We start from the raw sequence: 24,942 nt of genomic DNA, 5'->3' as shown, positions 1-24,942 counted from the left end.
TTATATATGTCACATTATGTGTGCCTACTTTATTCAACTTCAAGATAAAAATAAAAGAGCTACCTAAAATATTATTATGGTTGAACGCTATAATATATCCTCATCCATCAAATTCTAGACCGACTATTGCTAGTTGAGATTGGGCCGTTCAAGATAACTATGACTGATAATACTCCAGATATAAGAAGTATCCTCGGATATGGACTACTTGTGTATGTCTTTTCTAATTGGGATTGTGCTTAGCTATAATTTGCTAGTTCTACGTAATTTTGTGAATATTTATTTTTTATATATAGTTACTTTGTTACTATTAATACTATATACTAACTATTTTATATTTGTGTTATATTTTAATTTGAATGTCTGAATATAATTGAACTGAAATAATTAGGCTGTGTTGTACTCATTAACTATGTGGTGTATAAATAAATTATTAGTTTTATCATGTTATTATTATAATTATGTGTGCGATCAATAAATAATATTCTTTTTTTAAATCTTTGACCCCCTTAAGCCAGATTTACTTCATTTATGTTATGGGATGGTTAACGAGCTAATTGGCACACATGCACAAAACTGGCTATGGTCTACATATGTGAACAGTATAACAGACATAAAAATGAGATCATATCATACTTCTGAACGAGCGGTGCTTGAAGGGACTGGTCTACTCAGAACACTACGACTGCTTTAACTCTTATTTAGCTACTTAAGGAAAGTTTTTGCTTCTTAAAAAAGTAAGTTGGTTATATAAAGGTAATATAATATAGATTTGTGCTCGTTTGTTCTTGTGATGAGACAGTTTCCCTAATGAGCAGTAGATTAAAATAATATTCAAAAGTGCATTAATATTATTGAATAAAGAATTTTTCGAATTCTATTATCACCTACTTATCTACCACGTTCGATACAGATAATTGAATAATACAAACCAATCAGGTCCATTCGGTAATTTAATATCAATAATGATTTCAATACAATCAATTTCTGTAGTGTTCTGTGGAAATGTAATTTGGACTAAACTAAATGTCAGTTAGTCCTCTCTCAGCTCTTCATTGAATTCAGGAAATATGAAAATGATACTTTTAAAATTTAGTTCAAGAGTAAAAATAGGGGCGGAACGCTGCCATTATGGTATTAGATTAGAATTAGTTTCCAGAGCAATCCATCTGTTTGGTATTACAACCATAAAAACAATGGTTTTGTTAGCTAAACTAACAAATATTTTTATATAACTGCTTCAATATAGGTATAGGAACGGGTGTCTAATTGTTGTGGAATATTTAAGGACAGTTCTAATATTTCATTTATTAAGAACGACAAGACACAAATCAATTAATTCATCTTCAAAACGGTGTAGATATTCTTTGGTAACATTGGTTGTCAGTATTACATATATTAGATATTATGAATTATTTTTCGATAAGATATTTGTAAGAGATTAAGTTAGTTTTTGATAAAAGTGTATGTGGGAACAACGAGATCTAAGAGATGTATGTATGTGTTAAATCACAAAGTGATATTGTAATGTTGTTTTATGTTAAAATATTACTGTGTTTCATTTCAATATTGAATATGTTAGATAATACGTATTTTACTATACAAAGATAAATTAATTGTTAACAATATCTGTCTGTCTGTTTGCATAATTAGAAAAGTTAAAATAAAATGGTTTTAGTGTCTCTGTAGCAACAACCAGTACTGTTTGTCTTTAATAATATCAATGTAATTGTTCAAGAATATCATCACTTAATTATAAAGTTAAAATATCAATAGTTATACACTATTATGTATGAATATCACAGGCTTAACTAACTGTTAAACTCCAAAAATAAGTTTACAAAAATCGACTTAATGTTATTAACTTTAAGTCGCTTTACAAAAATAATCATTTTTGAAATATTGTATTGTATATGGATACGAGAAATATACTTCACGATCATAGACATTGAAATAAATCATAGATACTACTATTTCTGTTAATTTATAAATTAACACTTAAGCTTCCCAATAAACATATATTAAAAATATAAATCGATTTTGGTATTGACACTGCGCCGTAAATAGTCAAAAATTTAAATTTTTATATTATTGAAGTAGATTTATAAAAAAAAACTAATTATTTTGCATACTGTTTGTTTCATGAAATAATTTTGTTATACAAGTATGCATTTTCATAGCATTGTAAAATAAAAAATATATAAAGATCAAAAACGGTGTTCTATTATTGTAGATCATTAATAGATTCTAGTATTGTAAATAAACGTTAATATTTATGTGATAAATGTAACTAAATCGTTTTTATAATATAAATGCAAAAAATACTACAAAACTATTTTTTGACCAAATAAAAACCGAATTCTTGACTTGGCAGTTTTATTTATACCTTCAATATTACAAACATTTACTCGCAAGGGTATGTCTTCTGTCTTTGAGATGTTTCCAACGGTTTACGGTTGAAATAAGGAATCGATTTGTATGAAATATGCGAGAAAATCTAAATCATAAATATTGCGCGGCCGATTTCGCCTGTAATAGCTATTGTATTTTCTTCATAAAAGATTATGTTTACGGCCGTGTTAAAATAAAATTTGGAGGCATATTGTTTGTTTATACTTTATATGATACCATACGGCCTCGTTGGCCTACCCGTTTAGCAGACCGCTTTACTTCTAGGGTTTGGGTTCGATTCTTCGCACTGTACAAACTTTGTATTCATGAATATGATTGTTTGCATTGGTCTGGTTTGTTTTATATTGCTCTAGGAATTGACCACGCGACCATCGAAATTTGCAGACTTCAAACTCTGCATCTTACAGCTTTCTGCTTTATGACTCACTCTACAACCGAAACTCGTGTTACACAACAAGCTGCTTAAAAACCAATGTAGATGACAAAGATTTACATAAATACTTAAATAGACTATTGCCATAGATTAAAAATTACATACGCATGATGACTAGGGGGGCCCTAGTTCACAGGAAAATTGATCAAACATATGGCAAACCTAGGCCTATGCATAACAAAAATCTACAGATTTTGCCAAAACTGAAGAGGAAACGCCACTACGGCTGTAGTGGTTGTGGCCCACTTATGCATAAACGAAATATCTCCTTTGGAAAGTTTACACTCTTTTCTGAGGAGATAAAACCATCACTCATATAAGAATATCCTTCAATTCTGTCCCTGACAGGTTTAGGTAGCGAACTTTGAGAAGGGCGAGCATAATAGGTCTATGTAGGTCATAGTGCTACAGGTTTATGCACCAAACAATAGACCAAACAATCCAAAACAAAAAAAGAAAAACGCATACGACTTCTGAGAGAGTCTACCTCGATAGTCATAATACATTTTTAGTAAGTTTATCGTACTATAATGACGTTCATTAATTATTGAAAAACCATAACAGATGGAGAAGAACTTCGCTGTAATGGCAGACCCATGCAGCTACGACACGTAAATACTTCATAGAAATGTTATAATTGTGAAAGAAGATTTGTTTGTTTATTATTACTTTACAATCAATCATTATGAAAGGTATATACCACAGCACATTTGCACGCAGTTTATCGATAGGAATAGTTGCAATATGAATATTACTAATATACTAAATGTTTAACCTATAATTCTGAATATACTTAGTCTATGTTCCAACGTAGACGACTGCACAAAAATTTCCTTACTTCAAAGATATTCTAAAGAAATTTAAGGTCTCTTCATATTGTGACTACTCTTCAATGTCGACTCAATATTTAATAAAACCTAAATTACCTAGTAAAAATATAATAAAACCAATTTATTTTTGTATATACCTGTTAAAATTGCTTATTACAAAGTCTACCTTCTTGTCTCGCGTTTCAAATATTACCTACACATATTTCATTTTCTTTATTTAACACCCACATCCAAACTACCAGAAATAAATTGAGAACAATATTTTAGTTCGTGAATTATATAGTAGAATAATGAAAGTATTAGACACGGAATCGAGAAGATGTCTATTTATTTATTTTTGTTTGCCATTTCTAAGTGAGTAATAATATCTAAAAGTAATAAATAGACATGAGAAATGGCAAACATGCAGTCGTGTCATTTGATGGTGAATTTGACCGTAAATTTAAATGACCAACCACCGTCATCATCGTGGTCGCACGCCGTCTTATATAACTAAGCATTTAGTAATTTAATTCTATTAACATAACTTAATAAGTAACGTACAACTAAGAACCTAAAATTAAAAACTTTAAAAAATATAATATAATAACTAAAATATATTATTAAAAGGTCCCTTTAGGCAAAGTTCCGAAGATACTGGCAGCGTTCCCTCTTTGAATGGCTAGACTAATTCGAGTAGCTGCCAGCTCTTCAGTCTCCGATGATGTTGACCTTTTTGTTATTTCCTTGAAAAGTCCTATAGCGCTAGAATCCCACGGACCAAGGGTCTCGACACCGAGTGGAAGAAAATTATATTCGGAGCCTAAACCCCTGTATTTACATGCTTCAGCTTTTTCAGCCGCTTCACAAGCCGCACCAGCTCTGTTGTTAGTTCTATGTAGATGGGATGAGGCCAGCGTGTCTGAACAGGTTGCATCCCATACCAGCATTCGGCACATTAAATATTAGATTTGATAATAAACATTACTTTATTTTTATTATTTAACCCGTAAATTATTTTAATATGGCTAAATGTGTGTATTATTTGTAAATACAGGATAAGAGGATTTCCTTGTGTATACCCCGTCGTGTCATCAGATTTAATGGGGTGACATACGTGTACTCGACCCATTCTATGAATATGAAATTTCAGTATCGCAAAGTTAAACAAAAATTTCGCTCTATTTAATCCCGCGGATGTTAAAAATTCCACAGCCTTCTATACTCATTTTATCCCTTTTTTGTAAGCGATATTATTGCAGTATGTTTGCAGTTTACATTTTTTTTGTAATTTCAGTTTATTTTTTTAGAATTAAGCTACATAGTTATTCTTCATTAGAATTCTTTATTAGAGTTTGCATAAAGTTTACCTAAGATGAAGCATATGAATTTTACCAATAACTAAAAATTTATGCTCAACTTCAGTTTGTTGATATTTTTTTTAACATTTTTGTGTAATTTTCAATTTTACCGTTTGAGAGACACCATTGTTCTCACCCATCGTTGACCGCATGATGCCAGCAGTGTGCGATAGAGACGACATAATGCTTTCTTCTATTTCCCTGCTTATATACTACAGTAATATCGTAGTAACTTTGTCATAATATTGATAATTTCGAATACTTTTATCCTAATTAGAAGTAGCGCTAGCATAAGAACATGCTAACAAAGTTTTAAGATACATGTCTACATTTACTTCAATCTACGCAATTAATGCTATTGAACACGATTTTGTTGTGCCCACGTACAAAATAATATGATTTGGTATTTAATAATGTCAAATATTTCAGACGTAAGAAATTAGTACCTGAAGGTCTTTAGTAACTAATAAAATTTAGAACTTAACTTGTTTATTGTCACCATTTATTGTTCTCAACTAACATTAGAATACAAAATTCAATTAACGGTTATATTTTAATATACAATTGTTACTACATTTTTTTTTATATTTAAATATACACAAAGCGAAAAATTGTCAATCAGTGCCCATAGTACTTACACCAAAATACCAAATGGGAAACTCATTCAATTTTTTAGAAATATTTTGTTGTTATTTCTTTTGTAATATGGTTCTACCATACCTATGCCAGTCTTAATCTAAAACCGATGGATCGGTTTGCAGAAATTCAATGAATAAACGATGAGCACCTCTTGCGCCATATGGGTACGGTAGATTATATTCGCAACAGTACAATGGTCTTTTTAATTAATAACCAATCCTTTTGCTTATAAAATATAGTAAACAATTATCAACAACATAATATTTTTATTCAACAACATTAACATCATCAACAACATTATAAATAAATATCTGAGTTATATTTTATTATTTACTAGTTGACCCGACAAACGTTGTTTTGCTATATAAATAACTCAGTTTTAACCGCCGAGAGTAGAAAAATATAAGACCACTAATGTCGTTATTAAAAAATATGTTGACTTTAGAATCAATATATAAAATTTTCGATATTTTCTTTTCCACAATTAAACACAACACAATGAGGTCGGTAGGTTCTCATTCCGTTTTATTTTATATTATGCTGTTTTTTAGAACTGTCTCTGTAAATAACAGATCCCTTTCATTTACTACATGCGCGTCTTTTTCAGTGAAGCGCTCATTTACATTTAATAGTGACTGCTCTGAAATGGAGACAGAGCAAATGAAAAATATATACCTATTTTAGAATTCTTTACGTCTTTTCTATCAACGACTTTGATCTGATGGTAAACGGTTGCCGTAACCTGTGAAACACCAGGGGTGTCACATGCGCGTTGCCGACCCTTAAAAAACCTTAATATTACTAATTACCCTTCTTGAAAACCCCATGCTGTAATCTTTCGAAATATTTAGGAGATGAAGTGAGCAACGACGAGTGAAGAAGACTGACATTTTTATTTAATATTAAACTATTTTCCCTTAACATTACATGAAGGTGTACTAAGAAGAAAATAGTTTATAAAAATAAAATTTATTTTTATTAACCACTTACCTACTAAGACCTAACCAATTTCTCGGATAGACGTGTAGTTACATTATCTGACACTTATTGACCCAAAACTTAACACAAAATTCTCTAGTTATTTTCTCTAACACTTGTCTATGATATAGATATATAACAGATCGTATTCTGAACATGACAGATATAAGAATATATCCATTATTAGCAGACTATATAAAAATAAAAGAACAAGCTAGTCAAGAACTCAATACTACATTTGTTAGAATTTTTGTCTGTTTATGACGGCTAGTCTTGGATACGGCGCGGCGTAACGATTAATTGATTGCGCCGTATCTAAGATTTGTGAATTTTTATTAATATATTATAATTAATAATAATAACCTTGTACTTTTATCCGTTTATACGATAACAAACAAACAAAATAGACGAGTATGTAACCACGGGATCAGCTAGTTTCTTATATATAGTAGATATAATATATCTCGTAGTCCCAGAGCCAGGGCGTAAGTTCGTCAATCATTTCCTCTCGCCCCAAACCTCTAAAATGTTTAAGATAGTTGTATTATAAATCACTAGACATCTGATAAAATAAATTTCCTGAATTAGAACTAAAACAACCTTATAGTAAATACAAATTTTATAAAAAATAAAATATTTGCGAAGGTCCTTAATACAACGTTAATAAGCTTCATAATACAACTATCTTAATCATTTTAGAAATTTTCAATCGGTAGGAAATTGTTCAGCAGAATCTGTTGCTAGCTCAGGGGCCATAAAAATAAATAAATAATGACACCACGATGAACAATTAGGTATTCAATGCCGCGGTTAGGCTATATATCAGTAATAGTACTGGGGATTTTGAAATAAGAATCCAGATTGAAGAATTTAGAATTCCCTAGCCAAGTGTGGGATAATTATATAATATGATGAATCAGTCTTATATGTTTAATTCGTGATACCTACTTAATATTTTCTATTAACGGTCATATTGTGTATGATAGTAACCGTAAATCTGGTAAAGTTTGTAGTTTAATAATGTCTTGTGGTCTTATGTTAGGGATTTACCATTAAAATGTCTTTATGATGGATGACAATAGAATAGTGCACCAGCGCTAATGGTATACGCTGACTGGGCATCAGTGGACAATAATAAGTTGAGCATGAGCTCAGGCCAGTTAGCCCATCGTGACAAATTCACTAGGAATACATCGAATCGATTATTCACGATGGTTTCCAGGTGGAACCACTTGGAGCTCAATCTGACATGGTACTACATTGATAACTATTGGTCATAATTCCACATACTAACAATTTTATTCCCCCATCTTAGCGTTAGTAACTTTAATACGTACTTTAGGACTATCAACGATTGCTAATAAGATATGATATAATTATTATTAAAAGCTAAGGCGTAGGATTAACATAAAATAGGACCCAAATTTAATTGATTAAATAAAATACCTAAAATCATTACACGACTTACAGTGTACAAAAGGCCAGCATAGCAGTTTAAATGAAAACAAAAGAAGTTAAATATTTAAAAATTTCAACTAATACCTACCTACCAACTAATACTAAACCTTTCTCTCATAAGTATAGATTTAATTCACAGATCTTGATTTTTGATTAATTTCTCATTTGAACACATTTAATTATTATCGCAATAAATATAGTTTGGTATCACGTCAAAGTCAAATTGTAGTTTAATTGGTTTAAATATAACTCAATCAATATAGCAATCAATGAACGTAATAGAGGACGTAGGTAGACCTTAGTAGGTGGTGTATACGTCATATTAATTTCGTGTAATATTACGGCCCGCTCCAGTTTCAAAAAGTTTTTAAAAAATTACAATAAAATATTTTTTTTAACAAGCACTTACACCCTTCGGTATTGACATCTATTGGCGGTTGAAACGATGTATAATATATTAACATATAAAATGACAATATAATATTTTTCTTTATACTACGATGATGGCAAAAAAGCATACGGCCCATTTTAATGTTATATAAGGTATTAAGTAAGAAGAGTAAAATTTAAGCTGTGAATGGCTCGTTTTAGGAAAGTAAATAAAAACTAATATAAAATTTGATAAAATGTTTATTGAATTGTTTGCCATTACATATATATGCTTAAAACTTCGCAACAGATTGGGAAGCGGTTTTTTTAGTAGATAGAGTGAGTCAAGAGGAAGGTTTATATGTACTCGTGCAAAGCCAGGGTGGGTAGCTTAACGTATATATTTTATAAAAAGGTTCTTACGATCTACTCCTCAAAGTTTCCAATTATATTTGGTTATTTAGGTTACACTTAGGTTTAGGATAAAAATCTAATTTAAATAAAATGTAAACATTTTATTTACATGAGGTTTTTATACGTTTCTTTTACTAACATGCCTTAATGTTCCGTTTTTTCACGCATGAAATACTATGTATTTTAAAGATATAGCCCATTTTAGGATTCCATGTAATAATATACTTATGTGTACGTACCATTTATTTTCATTTTTATTTATTTCGCTGATGTTTACTACAGACACAGTTTTACAATCTTTAAAGCTGAACAAGTCATTATAGACGGCCAATATCTGTTTGAGTTTTTGTAGCTCTCTTTATAGGTATATATTTTATTCTTCGCTCGGTATATTACTTATATCGCAAAAAGACTTTGTTTTGCAGTACTGAATCATATAGCCTATCTCGCGTAAGCAACACAATCTTGCTATTCAGGAAGCGCAGGTATGCAATGCTCAACTGTATTAATGCGATATAAAATTGTTGTATCCATTACTTATTGTTTTTAATATAATTAGAATTGCAAACAGCCTTACTAATAAGTAGTAAATATTACTATAAAAATCTCTAAGTTACATGACTTCCGTAGTATTTCTAATGTGCAGCCACTTCGGAAGACTAGAGTGTCGCCTTTGAACCCTGTAATATTGCTGTCATTTCTCTATCTTCAACCGAAACACAACTTACAAAGCAAATAGAGAAATAGGCGAGACAGAATTATCCGGGCAGTACAAAATCTACCTCTGTTAGTCTTAAATTTTGAAATGTTAATGCAGTCGACTATAGTTTTACGTCATGTTGCTACGTGAAGGCTGTGAAGATACCAGGAGGCTTCTGCGCTTCTAGGAGGAGCTTGGCTGGCTACTTTAGTAGTGTCGCCTCTACACGCACAACAACCCGTATAATAAGCTAAATGCGGAGAATAGAGTGCATATTTCATTATTCTTATGTCACTCTTGATATATTTTATACCTTCGCTTACTTTGAAAAGATAAATATTACAATACTAATAATAGCTCACACATTGCGTGAAATGTCATTATGGTTCGATGTTTCATAAATATTACAGTAATTTTGATATCTAAACTAAAATCAACTTAATGATGTAGAAAGAAAGGTTTAATTTCCAACTATGTTTGTCTAGTAGTTGGTTTGTGTTCGTTAAAATAGAGATAAAGTTGAACAATCTTTGAGTCTGACATTTGGAATGACTGACCTGTCATTCCAAATGTCTTCCACATTTAGAATTGTCTCACATAGAAGTCGAAACTAATAGTTTATAGAGCAAGTCTTACTTATTATTTACATTGATCAGTTGCTTAGATACAAGGTGATATAATAATAATAATAACCCAGGACAATTCACACTAAGGAAAGTCATCTAGTCCCAAACTAAGGAAAGCTTATGTTATGGATACTAGACAAATGATATACATACTAAAATATATATATATTTTAAATCCATACATAATATACATAGATTTAAACAGCTAGACCTGAACTACCTACTCAGAAATCATCGCCGAATGTAGCACACGTAGATTATACTGGCTGTGCACCTGTCGCCTTTATTGTTAAACACTTGCAGTCAATCACAACATCATATGCATAGTGAAACTTTTCTACACTAAACATTTATACAGACATCATAAAAGGTATGCAGACTACTGTATTATAATTACTAGTCTCTAATCAAAGTCACCTTATATACTTAGCTTATAATAATCCGCATGAATGCCTCTTTCGCAATCTATTATCTAAGTATCTCCACTATTTTGCAATAACCAATTACTACTAGACTAAAACAGAATGATTAACTATCTTTATCATCCGTTTAATGGTTTCAAAAACAACGAAAATACGAAATAATTAGTTAAATTCAGCCATTAAACTAGAAAATTTTAATAGCGATCGTATTTAAGTTACTGGATCTTCTTGCAGGAAAACTCGTCCTTAATTATTTTACTGTGCGTTGTAGAGAAAGAGACGGTAGGTATATTTTTAATGTGTAATTTAATACATATATTTATTTAAAAAAGTCTATGTAAATAATATAATGACTTTCAAATTTCATAATAAGACCATGTAATATATACCACCAGTATACTAAATCACACCGTTGACTTTCACCATCTCTTAACACTAGTTATTTCAATTTATATATACCCATTTTTCCATTATCTACGGGAATTTTGAAATATCTGTTCCACTACAACAATGAATCATATTAAAAGTGTGTTTCTGTTTTAGTAAATGTTTTTCAAACATTTAAAATATTTCAAAATATATAGAACATTTTCATATGGATGGCAATAGTCACAAGTTTAGATCGTGGCTTGTTAACATTGGATTTTCTGGACCGGAAGAACGTACTTATGTTGGGATCTCATTATAGAATGTTTCACGTATCGTCGAAGAGGTACTCCGTCTTCCTCTACAGTGAAGAACTTCATCAGCTTGCGGTTACAAATGATCGTTTGGTTAATAAATCTCCATTGTACTAAGCACCTATTTTTTTAACCTAAAAAGCTTTGATAAATACTCCTAATTAAAAAAATAAGTGCACATAATTAAACACTAATTGAGTAAATTTTTATTTATTGAATATATGTATATTTATAATTATTTCCCAAAATTTATATTAATACTTAGGGTTCAGAAAGTTTAAAACTTAATTTGTGTAATTAGAATAAATCTATGAAAAAATTGAATTAAAATAATATTAATAATAATAAGAAAATATATCTAATTACTGTATTTTAATACTGTATTTTATTGAAATAGAAATAGAAATAATCTTTAATTGAATAAAGATTATTTCTATTTCTATTTAAAAAAATACAGTACAATATTCATTTAATATTTAAAATACATAAGTATTTTAAATATTAAATTAATATTATTTTAAAAATAAAATTATTATTAATATTATTTTAATTTTTTACGCCTATTATTTGTTATAGCTAGGTGCATATATATATTACTAAACATTCTTTTTGTACATAAGAACATTAAATTGTTAATTATCAATTCTACTACTCCAAAATCTATGCTAAATGTATGCGCACACGCTGAGTGAATATAGTATTTTCAATTATCAATTTAATACTTTTTTATTGAATTAACCCATCAAATAGACGGGCTACGAAATGGAAATTGACAATTATCGCTTAAAGATAATACTTGCACCACGAACTACTTTTTGATAAAATTGCTGATTTACAAAAATAAATATTGTAATTTAAGGGGGTCTTCCTATGTGACGGCCTGTTTTTTAGGGATATTTTAGGATTTTTTTTCTACGACCAGTAAATATTTAGAGCTTCAAGTTTTTTATCATTTATTAACACATATTTGGACAGTATAAATATAAAATTTCAGCTAAAAATATTCAGTCAAACTAGAGTTACAGCGCTCTGAACACCCCCGCCTCGAAAAAAAGAGCTCCCACTTCCTCCACGATTCCGGCTGATCGGCTCATCTGAAAAAAAAAAAAACGGCGTTTTAATTTGTAGGCTTAAAAGCACGGAATGACCTATAATCAAATGAATATAAAAAAAATTGGATTTTTGATAGACATTTGAAATAAAAGTTGCAAATTAGGCGTTTTTTTTTGTTTTTTGCTATAAAAAAATCGAAGTTTTGAAAATTTTCGATTGATAATAGTTCATTCCATGCGTTTACATATATTGAGTGTGCCCTGTAAATTTTAAGTAATTCGGTCCAGCCGTTTCTGAGATACAATGGAGGAAAGTTTGAAAAACACAGTTTTGAGAAAAAATATACGTTTAAAGTTATATATACAAGTCCGTTAAAAACTATTAAAATATCAACTTACTCTCAATCGGCGATGCCTGGTCCATAGAGTATTCCTTCCTCTTCCTCGTGAAACTCTTTTAAAGCAGATTGTTCAGCTCTTGAGTCAATCCTGGCTTGTTTAACGACATCACTTACGCGCCGCTCAGAGCGTAAGATTCGCTTTTCTTCCCGTTTCTCAACATACGCTTGGGCTTCACGACCAACAGGGCATCCCATAATCGACATAACTTTTAAAATACCTTGAAAACCTTCATTAAAGATACGAAATAATTTGTTAAATTCAGCCATTAAACTAGAAAATTTTAATAGCGATCGTATTTAAGTTACTGTAACTGCTAAGTAGCTAGCAATTTCAACAACTTTGGGACCAGAATGAAGATGTTTAGGAGCGAAACATCCAAATCAAATAATTCAAAGATTCGTTATATATTTTGTGTCTCTGCTCCTAAACAACGATATTAATAATTCGTCTTTCGATAAATCTTCGAAAACCGGTTTGATAGCTTCTATGGACTTGCGGAATTAGAGGTGGTTTATCGTGATGAAATTGGTCCAGTTCATTATTAGCTTCAGCCTTACGCCATTTACACCAACTGTCTTCGCCTGCTGGACAAAATTGATGCTGAGGTTTCCACTAAACTTTATTTTTTTACTACGACCAGGATGAACATTTCCACTCGTACTTCCTTTCCGTCCACTCATTATGAAAAAAAATAATTTGTAGCTGTTGCTCTCTTCGAAGTTCAACCAAGACTAAAATAACTTCGGTAAAATATTATAACAATAGAAATTTCTGTTTAAGTCTGTAGAAACGTGTCTAAACTTGTATAAACAAATATATTAATAAAAGGGATTATAAAGCCGACGGTACACAATAGGCCCGGTCTCTAACTGCCAACTCACCGCTCCGAAACGCTCTTTCTTTTACCTGCTGTATATTTAAAACGACTTCGAATTTTCTAAAATCGCTTTACTACCGTATTCTAGACATGTTAAGGGAGCAATTTATGAAAAAAAAAATCGATTTTTTCAACCCATCACATAGGAAGACCCCCTTAACTTATGCACAAATCTCAAATATGATCATCACATCACATGTTTGAAAAGACCCGTATACTAAAGCCTATTTTTGTCCGTGATATTCCGCCGAAAATAATATATAAGAAAGGAAAGAAAAAGAGCAGAAAAAAATAGGTAGTAGCGAATAACAATAACTTATTGCTTTTTAGTTTGTGGAACTACGAAATTGAAATACATTAAATATGACTGTATTATCTGGAAAAATCTGTATTAAAGCATTCCTGAGATTAGTGTTAAACATTAGTATTTAAAAACAAATACATAAAAATTCCAAAAACCATTTCTTTAACCTGATAAAATAAGTACAAACTGTATAAGTTATTTTAGTTTTATATAATGTGTATGTAATATACACGTAAAGAATGTATGTAATAGTATCTCCCACGGCACTGTGTAATGTAATGTGGGAGCTTGATTACAATTTATACAAAACTCTCTGGATTAAAAACATTTTTATTTTTTGTGTTATAATTATAATGAGTAGAGGGTTCTACAAATTATGTCTCAGTTATTAAAATATAATAAACATATTACATTTAGCAATTACATTATCAAAAAATTAATAATATTTCCTCTATATTCAAATACTTGGACTTTATTTGAATACAACATCAAACTTGTTATAGGTTCTTTATATGACGAACTTTTAATTCGTGTTTTTGATTACTCTATTTTCCGTTCAAATTAGTTGGTTGAAATGTTTATTGGAGTGTTTTCAAACTATTTAAATACGTGACCTCCTTGTGTTGGAAAATTCAGGCGACCCCGTAATTGTCTTTATGTATTTGTTTCAAACTACTTAAAGGCTCATGTACATGCTTTACAGATTATTATACGTTATTATTATTTACAATAAAAATATATGTAAATTTTATTTGTGTTATTACGATACTATTGGCGGCAGGTTATCATCAGTTTTGATACGAATAACATCGATGTAAACTGTATATTATATTATTGCTAAGCAATAATAATAATATATATTAAGTAAGTAACATAATTTTAAAGACAAATCATGGTGGTTTTTAAAAAAAAAAATTTTTGTACCTGCGACCCACTGCGAAGTATTGCGGTACCTTTAGGGGTCGCGAAAAACTGTTTGAAAAACACTGATCTGGATACAACCTGTCGTTTGAAGCTCATTGGTTGTGACTGAGAGCAGACAGGGAGAGTCCTTGTACAAAGTCATCTATATCAGTATTTCTATATTACACATATTCCAATACATAGTCGTGCACGACTATGTTTGTTATAGTTAGTAAAGTTGGGCTAGCGAAAGTTGTTGCTAAGTACTATAACTAACTAACTGTACATTGAGCGAACGGAGTTGATACTATGTATTCTTTATTGCACTTTTAAATACTGCAGTAATCTTAATTATATACAAAGTGAGCACTATACTATATTCACATTTTTAGAGGTAATTGATTTTAGAGACTAAAGAGTCTGCAGTATGCACTCGTCTTTAAATTTTTGCTTTTAATAATATTATCGGTCGTTGATCAAACTACTGACTCTTACCTACACTGACAGAAATTATACGAGACCTGGCCAAAATCTCATTGATTCGAAATATAAATTTGAAAATATCATAGATAAGGAATTTGAATTTCAAACGGTTATGAGAGAATAAAATAAGCAGCTTAGTATAATTATATGAAGAAAATAAATTAATAAAAGCACGGATCATATTTCGGTGGAAAAAAGTTCACGCTGTGTGTTGAAAAAAGGAAGATGGAATGAGTATAAAATCTAGTCAGTTCACCAATAATTTTCCACCATTTCCTAGGAGGACCGTGGGAAAATCGACCTGATAAGATACAAGGTTGGGTTGGTAAAATAGGGTCACTACTCAGTTACTTACTGACAATTTTCGCCCCGTCCTAACCACAGTTAATACAATTTAGACGAGGAGTCGAGAGAGGTACGATAAATACGAGAGGTACGATAAGTACTTAAAATACGATTTCGTCCAGAAAGAACGACATCCACACTTCGAACACCCTAAAGTAAGCAATGCAATACGAAACTTACTCACCTTTGCTTAGGCACGTCCGGATACTGTATAGTATAATTTGTGTGACCACGAACTCTAGAGTGCATATTTTAATATAATTTTCTTGTTGTAAAATAGTTGAAATATGGAGTGTCAGTTCTTATTTTCAACGGACTTTTTCTTCTAAATTCGAAATTTAAGTGCCACATGTTTTATTGGTGGCCAGTATTATCAAGCGCCCTTTGTTCCAGTAAGCAAGCCGGCAATACAACCTGCTTATGCAAAGAAAGTATTTGGAATACGAAACAATAATAGTAGGTAGTTTAGAGGTCCCTATTTAGACTTTACATGTTTTCATCAACATACAAAATTTAAAATAATATAAGTCCGTTACTAAATTTGTGAATGAGAAAGAATCTCAAATAGTATGTCAGTGCTCTGAATAAAACATTTTACATAACCCAACTTTTTAAGACTGACAAAATCGAGGAGTCAAATAAAGGCTTTTAAAGGAAAAACATATTATTATTAAAATTGTATAATATATATAATATTGTATTATACCAGTTATGAGAGTACTGAGATATACGTCTCGTTTTTTGCCACTTTCTGACTGACTTACACGTACCTAAAGGGGTGGAACTATCTGACGCTTATATTTATTTCAAGACTTCAACGTTCCTTTACGGTGTGTGAGAAGTATTAATATAACTCAAGATATCGGAATCCCCACAAATTTCCCCAGAGCACGAAAATAGGAAACGCTCTTTATTGCTCTATGAAAATAAAAAACGTCTGTAGTTATATCTGCACTATACTTTGTTATTTTATGCAAAAACAAAAAAGAGATTTGATTGGCATTAAAAGTGATATGTACTATTGTTTAAGTTACTACTATTGTTTGGAGTAAGATCACAATGCAAAATTAGATAGACATCAAATTATAAAAAATATAAATGCCTTTACATAATATTGCAGTTTAACACACCGACTTTCTTCTAATGGACGTAAGTTCGATTCCTTGCACAGCACAAACATTTGTATTCATAACTATGATTGTTTGTATCAGTCCAAGTGTTTTCTTTGTATAATATGTATGTATTTAGGAAAAAATATATCGATTATATATTTGTATCAGTTACCCATGTCCTTAACACAAGCTTCAGCTAGCTCAATTTTGATCGAGATGACGCTATGTGAATTGCCCTAATATTCTTATTATTACTAAATAGCAACACAAACTTCACTATGTTGCTGGCAGCTTGTAAACAATTTCTTTTACAAATATTTATTGTGTTATTTTCCTAGGATGTAGATGTCTATGTCCTGAATATGTATTCAGGTTAATTATTCCTGTTAATTTTTTATTAGTTATTGAATAGTTGTTTAGTGATCTAGCTCCAGTCTTTAGCAGCATCGTCCAGTGACGCTGAAAAGACCAGTTGCGGCCAACAGCATTCGAGTAGTCCGAAAAAAACATCACTAGCAGTATTAAAGATAGAATTAAAGACCTACACAGACGACTAATACACAAACAAACAAATCATTTTTCTCTTAGTTTTGTTGACCAACAAAGTTGACCATCCACGAGTGACAATTCCTTGTACGAAATCGTACAATTAATATTACTTCAAGTTAATATACTAGGTGAACTTTAGTTCTGATACTTGAGACTGACGACGAGATGTCGTTTGTCATCGTTAGGTCACATTTGTCAAGCAAAGTTAGGGCTTTCAGTACTAATGATATTTGCCTAGAAACCATAATCTACCAATTTTCACTGAAACTAGATTAAGGACATCGCAAAGGGTTTGTACAGATAAGCAATAATATAATCTTTGACGGAACTTACTTCATACATAATGTATTAATATTGCCAAAACTAGATAAATTATACGCAAGTTTCTGACCATTAGAATAGGAAAATCTGAAGGCAAGGTATTTAGTCATTATATTTTTCTGTAAATGGAATAGCAAGGTGATTCTTATGACTTCTTCATGTACCGCCCTCTCAACTTAGCTTAACATTTAATGGAAATGGCAATACATCCCTCATGCATTGCTATTCCGGATAACTAAGAAGTTAAGCTTCCGGACTCTGTAATTTTACTGCCACATTTTCACATTTTAAGCGCAGTAAAGGTTATTAAGCAAGTTGCTTTGCTGAAATTCACTGCTGTATAATCATTATTTAAACCGTAACACTGTATTCAAATGAGTTGGCCAGCGGCCGAATTGAGTGAGATACATAGATAGATAGATATTTTTTTTATTAACGTTAAACATACAGTATATATATACAATAATATATTTTAGTCATCATATTATATATTTTTTTTAAGCTTTTTAATTTTAGGTTCTTAGTTGTACAATTAGGTTATGTAAATACTAGTAATAAATATATAGATGCATGCAGATTTATAAAAAAATCTACATCTAACAAAGTCGTTTGCTTCTATTAGCTACAGATTTGTTTAAAATATACCTGTGAAAATATGAAATAAAATAGACCTTACTGTTATGGAAAAATATAAATCTCACTCCAAGCCTATACATTTTTAGTGGCATATTACATATAGTGCATTTGTACCTGTGTTCGATAGGTTAATTTTTAATTCTCCCGTACCCATATCAAAGTCATATCAACGGCACGTCATAACATAAACCAGATTCCAATTTTTATCAGTGATTGAGGATATTATTATGTTATATTTTTTCATTTACGTTCATTGAATTTATGGCCATTATTATAACAATAGCTTCAAGAAAAAACAAAAAACTATAAGACATAATTAAGATTAAATAGATACGGAAGCAAATACTATCGATTTTAATAACGAATCATCGAAATCTGTATACTTTTAGAGGGGCGTATGTCAAAAATAGTAAAAAAAACACCAAATATTAAAGAAGTGGGTCTAAAACTCTAGCATGACCAAAAAGGTACACTGGCGAAAAAATGGTCGGTAGTTTTAAGAGAATAAGCTATATTATGAATACCTTTATATATTATGTTCCGCCAGTGGTCCACATTATGTGTAGCAGTCGGTAACAATTTTCTATCAAATAACTTAACGACTTATTATCTATTCTGTACAGTACAAAACCGTTTGATAATAAAACGTCTCAACAACAATGGTGTAACCACAGAAATTCATTCCACGTACAACATTTTATTATTTTCCAGTTTTACGTCAACCATATCGTTTTCACGGGACTCTGTTATTGTTATTTATGGTGGTGCAAAGACCACTGCTTAAAATTATTCCTACCTGAATTCCCAGTTTATTCCTATCACGTTTGAGGATGAACGTGCTCGTCCTAATTTCAGACTAGGTAAGTGAAATAATGTAATTTGCCAAAAGAAATTTGATATATTTACATGGATACAAGCGTAACATTTGAATGGCAATTAAAAACATAACCGGTGTTTTAATTTTGAAAATGGAATATTTTTTTAATTTGTATATATATTAAAGGTTGTATAATAAGTGATAAGTTACGTAAATACTTATAAATAATATATTTATTTGTTTAGTAAGAAAACGTTGAGATAATATTCTATCTTTTGAAGTTTGAGACTGCGCTTTCATTAAGTGATCCTGTTCAAGATTTATGTTGTGACCTTCTCAACATAAGTGGTAGCTACTGTCTAGAGACAAGTGGTATGCGTATATATATATTTTAACTAATCTACATAATAATATTATTTACCTTTCCTTTATCCTTCGATAATAATGAAATAAATTATCCTTTGTTCTGACCTATATCTATGTAATCGAGTCCCATCTCTGTGATCAATATTCTACATATTAGATTTTAAATAATCTCTGTACGACTCACTAATTTTGAACGGATTTTTAAGATAAATTGTCATTAATAGAATTTACTTCCATATTAGCTATAAATAATATTTAATACAAATAAAATTAGTTTATTAGAGATAACTAGGAACAGGAATATGTTTTTCTGTTCTATTCAGGAAGAGAAAAACATGTTAAATGGGATAAGAAGATGATGTTGAAGAAGTTACTTTGTTACTGTGAACTAATAGATAATGAACGAATAAAAAAGAATAATATGGTGTTTGTTTGAAGACCTACATAAACAAATATTTAGTTGATTTATGAAAGATTCGCAGAGTCACATAGATTATTTTTTATTTACCAACAAATTTTTGCACATTTGCGAAATCTGGATGGGTTACTAGTATTTAATATAGTATGAAAACAGTTTTCACTTTCTACAAATATTAGCATACAGATAATGCTTCAACTAATATGTAAGCAATTTGGGATTATGCAAAAATGGTGTTCCAGATTTATTCTGTTTACCTATTACTTATTATATATTCAAGGACAACTGCGGGTGATCTTCTGGAAGTGATGGTCCATTATATAAATTATATATAATATAAACAACTTTATTCTTGAGAGGATTGTTGATAAGCTGATGACATAAGAATTTATCTATGTCATCAGCTTATCAAAATCATTATTTTGTACCAATTTACTGACTCGGCGTTTTAGCACAATGCTTTACTTCTGACGGTCGCGAGTTTGAAACCTCGTTATTCATTTATATACTCATATTATATTCAGTTATAAAGAAAAAACCGACTCTCCTGTAATAGAAACCAACAATAACAACACACACGATACAGTAACAAAATAAATTTAATATTTTGAATCTAATGTATTAGTGTTATTTTATAGATTGTCACCAAAAATGTAATGTTATAGTTATTTAGAAGAGAAGAATGAGTAATAAATAAAAATAGTACTATTTCTATTATTTTATATTAATTTCTGTTCGTCTTTATTCCAATCATATTAATTCAGGATACACTGATATGCCTCATATATATAAATCCCCTCTAAATCCAAAGCTATGATTATTATATCTATTATAATATAATATTTAACTATTCTAATATAATATTATATCTATTAGACATTAACGTAAAGCTATAGGCATGATAAATTAATAATTAACATACCGTTTACGTTAATTCTAGATTAGTAAGTTGAATATTTAGGAAATAATATAGTTATATAGTGTTGGCGCGTTTTAATCATTATATCCAGCCAAATGTATAACTTAGATAATTTTATACTTCACTTCATATTCTGAATAAGTTATTACACAGTTATATATGTATGAATTTGTCTGCATAAATATAAATTAACACAGCGCCATCCAGTCCCAATCTAAGCAGACCTTGTATTATGGGGACTAAACAACCTACATAATAATTTTTTTTACCGATACAAATAAAATTGTACTAATTAATACATATGTTTGTACCATACGAGGAATCGAACCCAAAACAATTGGAAAGTAAGCCAGACTGCTAAACCGATAGACCATCGAGGCCGTTGATATTGATCGCTTTATTTCGGGCCTTCCATATTATTTTTAGAGATAAAAGATAGCCTATGTTCATACTCGTGTTACAACATACATTCGTGTTTAATTTTATTATCCGTTCAGCGGTTTCTTCGTGAATACATGTAACTAATAGACAGACAGAGACACTTAAGCATATTAGTATGAATTAATGGCAAATAGGAGATAACTTGATATTGTTATACAATCGTATAAAAATTATATGTTGATAATATTCTAATATTGATATATTCTACTATTAATATTCTTATATGTTTTTTATAAACTTTAATAGACAATACACAACTAAATAAACTTAATAGTAAGGAGTTGTTTACTTGAACTTAATCCAAAAGAGAATTCAATGGTACCCTTTTAAATAAATTGTAGAGATACGACTATATCTAGAATCCCCAGACGAGGATCCCCAGTTTCAAGACGGGACGGAAAGATCGCGGCAGGAGCGCCACAGCTTCCAATCGCAACCCAAAGGGACGCCCACGTTCCACAGGGAAGGCGAAAGGAAGCTGCTAACACGCCCACACGCAAGCAATGTATCAGAGCCAACATTGTCCAGGTCAACTTACATCATGCTATGGCAGCAACAGCGGTCATAGAAAACCTCTTCCGCAAAAACGACTTGGACCTTACTCTGATACAAGAGCCATGGCTCAACAAAGCCACGCCTTTAGGCCTCAATGCCTCAGGTAATATTCTTTTTAATACCACTGGCACTAAACCTAGAGCATGCATTCTTTTTAATAAGAAACTAGATTTTCTGACTGTTCCAGAACTATGTACAGATGACCTAGTGACAGCCTTCGTCAATTTCCCTGGATGCACAGGGTCAAAAGTACTGGTCTGCTCTGCATACCTACCTGGACATGATGAAAACAACAAAATCATCAAAGACCCGACAACCGGCCTACAGCCTGTGGTGGAATACGCCCGTAAGCACAAGGCCGAACTCCTCGTGGGCTGCGATGCAAACGCCCATCACACAAACTGGGGAAGCTCTGACATCAACACCAGAGGTAAGTCACTTGATGATTTTATACTAACCAACTGTCTTCAAATCCTAAATACAGGGTGCACACCGACGTTCGTCACTGCCACAAGACAAGAGGTACTAGATATAACACTCGCGACCGACAAACTGGCCGAATATATCACTCATTGGCATGTCAGCAATGAGAACTCCATGTCTGATCACAAGCACATCAGATTCACAATTGAGGCGCAACAGACTCAAACCCCATTTCTACAGAAACCCAAAGGCTACAGATTGGCCTAAATACAGAGACAGTCTTACAAGCATAATCGCGGAACTTCCGAAGAGTATCAAATCTCCTCTAGAACTAGAACTCGCTGTGGACATACTTCTAAGTGGCATAATAAGTGCCTACCAGAACAACTGTCCCATCAAAACCAAAACCGCCAAATGTAAAACACCCTGGTGGAATAAGAGTCTAGAAAAGTTGAGGAAGAAAACTCGCAAATTATCCAACAGGGCTAAAAAAAATGGGCCCAATATAGTAAAGCCCAAACGGAATACTACTGCGAAATTAGAAAGCCAAAAAAGCATCATGGCGTGCTTTCTGCGAGGAATAACTCAGACTCCCCAAGGATCCAGATTACACAAAATGCTTGCCAAGGCGTATATATAACCAAATTGGACTTATGAAAAGGCCCAATGGTACCTATACGACATCAGAGGAAGAAACTCTACAGCTGCTATCTACAACCCACTTCCCTGGCTCGGTTCATATCTCAAGAGATAAGGAGAACCCTCCAAGCTCACATCTACAAAAGCCCAACCATGAGGCGTGGAACAGAGCTGCGAGGATTTTTCGACCAAAACAAATTATATGGGCTATAAAATCTTTCAAGCCATATAAATCATCGGGAGAAGATGGAATTTTCCCGGCCCTGTTACAACAAGGGCTTGACATCCTATCTCCCTATCTGGTAAGAATATTTAGAGCCAGCTTTGCCTGGGGTTTTATACCAGAACCATTAACGAAGGTCAAAGTTACCTACGTACCGAAAACCGGTCGAAGAGACTACTCGCAGCCAAAGTCTCACAGACCTATAAGCCTAACCTCTTTCATAATAAAAACCATGGAAAAGGTTCTGGACCAACACATTAGAGCTATAATCCTCGAAAATGCTCCCCTGCACAGGAATCAACATGCCTACCGCAAGGGACATTCCACAGAGACCGCCTTGCTCGAACTCACCGACAAGGTCGAGAAGGCCTTTGAGGACAAACAAATAGCTCTATGTGCATTTCTCGATATTGAGGGTGCTTTTGATAACACGCCCATAGAGACCATCTCACAGGGACTCATCCGCAAGAAAGTGGATGAAACCACCACTCAATGGATCAAAGCAATGCTCTCAAATCGAACCATTAAAACTACAACAGTACGTTAGAAATCCGACCTATCAAAGGATGCCCTCAAGGAGGCGTTTTATCGCCACTGCTGTGGCTACTAACGGTAGACCAGCTCTTAGATGTTATGACCAAAAACCAATTTGAGGTACAAGGCTACGCAGACGATTTAGTAGTCATGGTCAGAGGGTTCTGTGCAACAACAATATCAGACCGCATCCAAAGAGCACTAAACATCATAGTTAAATGGTGTAAGGAAAATGAATTATCAGTAAATCCTGATAAAACAGTAATTGTTCCGTTTACAAAAAGGAAGAAACTTGACAAACTTGTCATGCCTAAAGTAAATGGAAGAATATTAGAGTGCTCCAAAGAAGTCAAGTACCTGGGCGTAACCTTCGACCAAAAACTGACATGGAACACACACATAGACAACATAACTCAAAAGGCGAAAACATCCCTAGGTATAAGCCGACGGGTAGCGGGGCCCAGATGGGGAATCAACCCCAAAATTGCCCTATGGCTTTATACAGCAGTGGTGAGACCGCTTACCACCTATGCCTGCGCAATCTGGTGGAGGAAAACCCTCCAATCCACAGCTGCCACCAAGCTAAACAGCCTACAGAGAATTGCTTGTCTGATTATTACAGGAGCTGATGAGCACCACGCCGGGAGAAATGCTACGCATTATTGGACTTGACGCCCCTTCCTCTATTCATACAGGAAAAGGCGAAAGCCAATATGCTCAGAATAAGTTTAAAGGAGGATATCTTGGCATTCCCTGGCCATAAAAACTATACAAGACTCGATTATGAGTGATCCTATTCTGGGAATGCCTGAAGACAACGTGGCACCAGAGTGTAACTTTGTACAATATTACAAAATCGAAATATCTGGAAGAGACGAATGGCAAAATAACCATACACCGTCTCACTCAGAGCATGACCTAGTCTGGTTTACAGACGGGTCCAAAATAGGAGATGATGTAGGATGTGGAATATGTGGTGTAAAACCCAAAATCTGCAACTATATAGGCTTAGGAAAATACGCCTCAATCTTTCAGGCAGAGACTTACGCCTTAATTAGATGTCTGGAAGTAATCCTAAGCCTCAACTACATCAATCAGAACATATACATTTATTCGGACAGTCAAGCTGCTCTACTAGCACTTAACTCGTACGAAATCCGTTCTAAACTTATTAGAAACTGTATCCTGCTACTAAATGAAGTAGGAAGCAGAAATAATATTATACTGAGATGGGTCCCCGGGCATTCAAATATTGAAGGCAATGAGAATGCCGACCATCTGGCAAAGTTAGGGGCAAAAACCGTCCAACTGGGCCCCGAACC

At 32.2% G+C, this 24,942-nt stretch overlaps 1 protein-coding gene across 1 annotated transcript; it reads left to right on the top strand.

Annotated features, from left to right (window-relative positions):
* The first annotated feature begins 159 nt into the window (after positions 1-159).
* Positions 160-22,864, top strand: LOC131844769 (uncharacterized). The gene is made up of 3 exons (XM_059193729.1): positions 160-212; positions 21,588-22,231; positions 22,386-22,864. Exons 1-3 carry the CDS (start codon positions 160-162, stop codon positions 22,862-22,864), a joined length of 1,176 nt encoding a protein of 391 aa, XP_059049712.1.
* Positions 22,865-24,942: the final 2,078 nt, after the last annotated feature.

This window comes from Achroia grisella, unplaced genomic scaffold (genome assembly GCF_030625045.1).
Source record: "Achroia grisella isolate CSIRO2021 unplaced genomic scaffold, CSIRO_AGI_Agris_v1 utg413, whole genome shotgun sequence".
Classification (NCBI taxonomy): Eukaryota; Metazoa; Arthropoda; class Insecta; order Lepidoptera; family Pyralidae; genus Achroia; species Achroia grisella.
Note: the sequence above shows the minus strand (reverse complement) of the source record. Positions and strands in the feature narration are given on the sequence as shown.

Coding starts and splice junctions, on each gene's coding strand:
- LOC131844769 (XM_059193729.1), top strand. CDS start 160: ATGACTGATAATACTCCAGATATAAGAAGTATCCTCGGATATGGACTA. Junction 213..21,587: donor CTCGGATATGGACTACTTGT/GTATGTCTTTTC, acceptor AATAAATTGTAG/AGATACGACTATATCTAGAA. Junction 22,232..22,385: donor CTCTGACATCAACACCAGAG/GTAAGTCACTTG, acceptor TTGGCATGTCAG/CAATGAGAACTCCATGTCTG.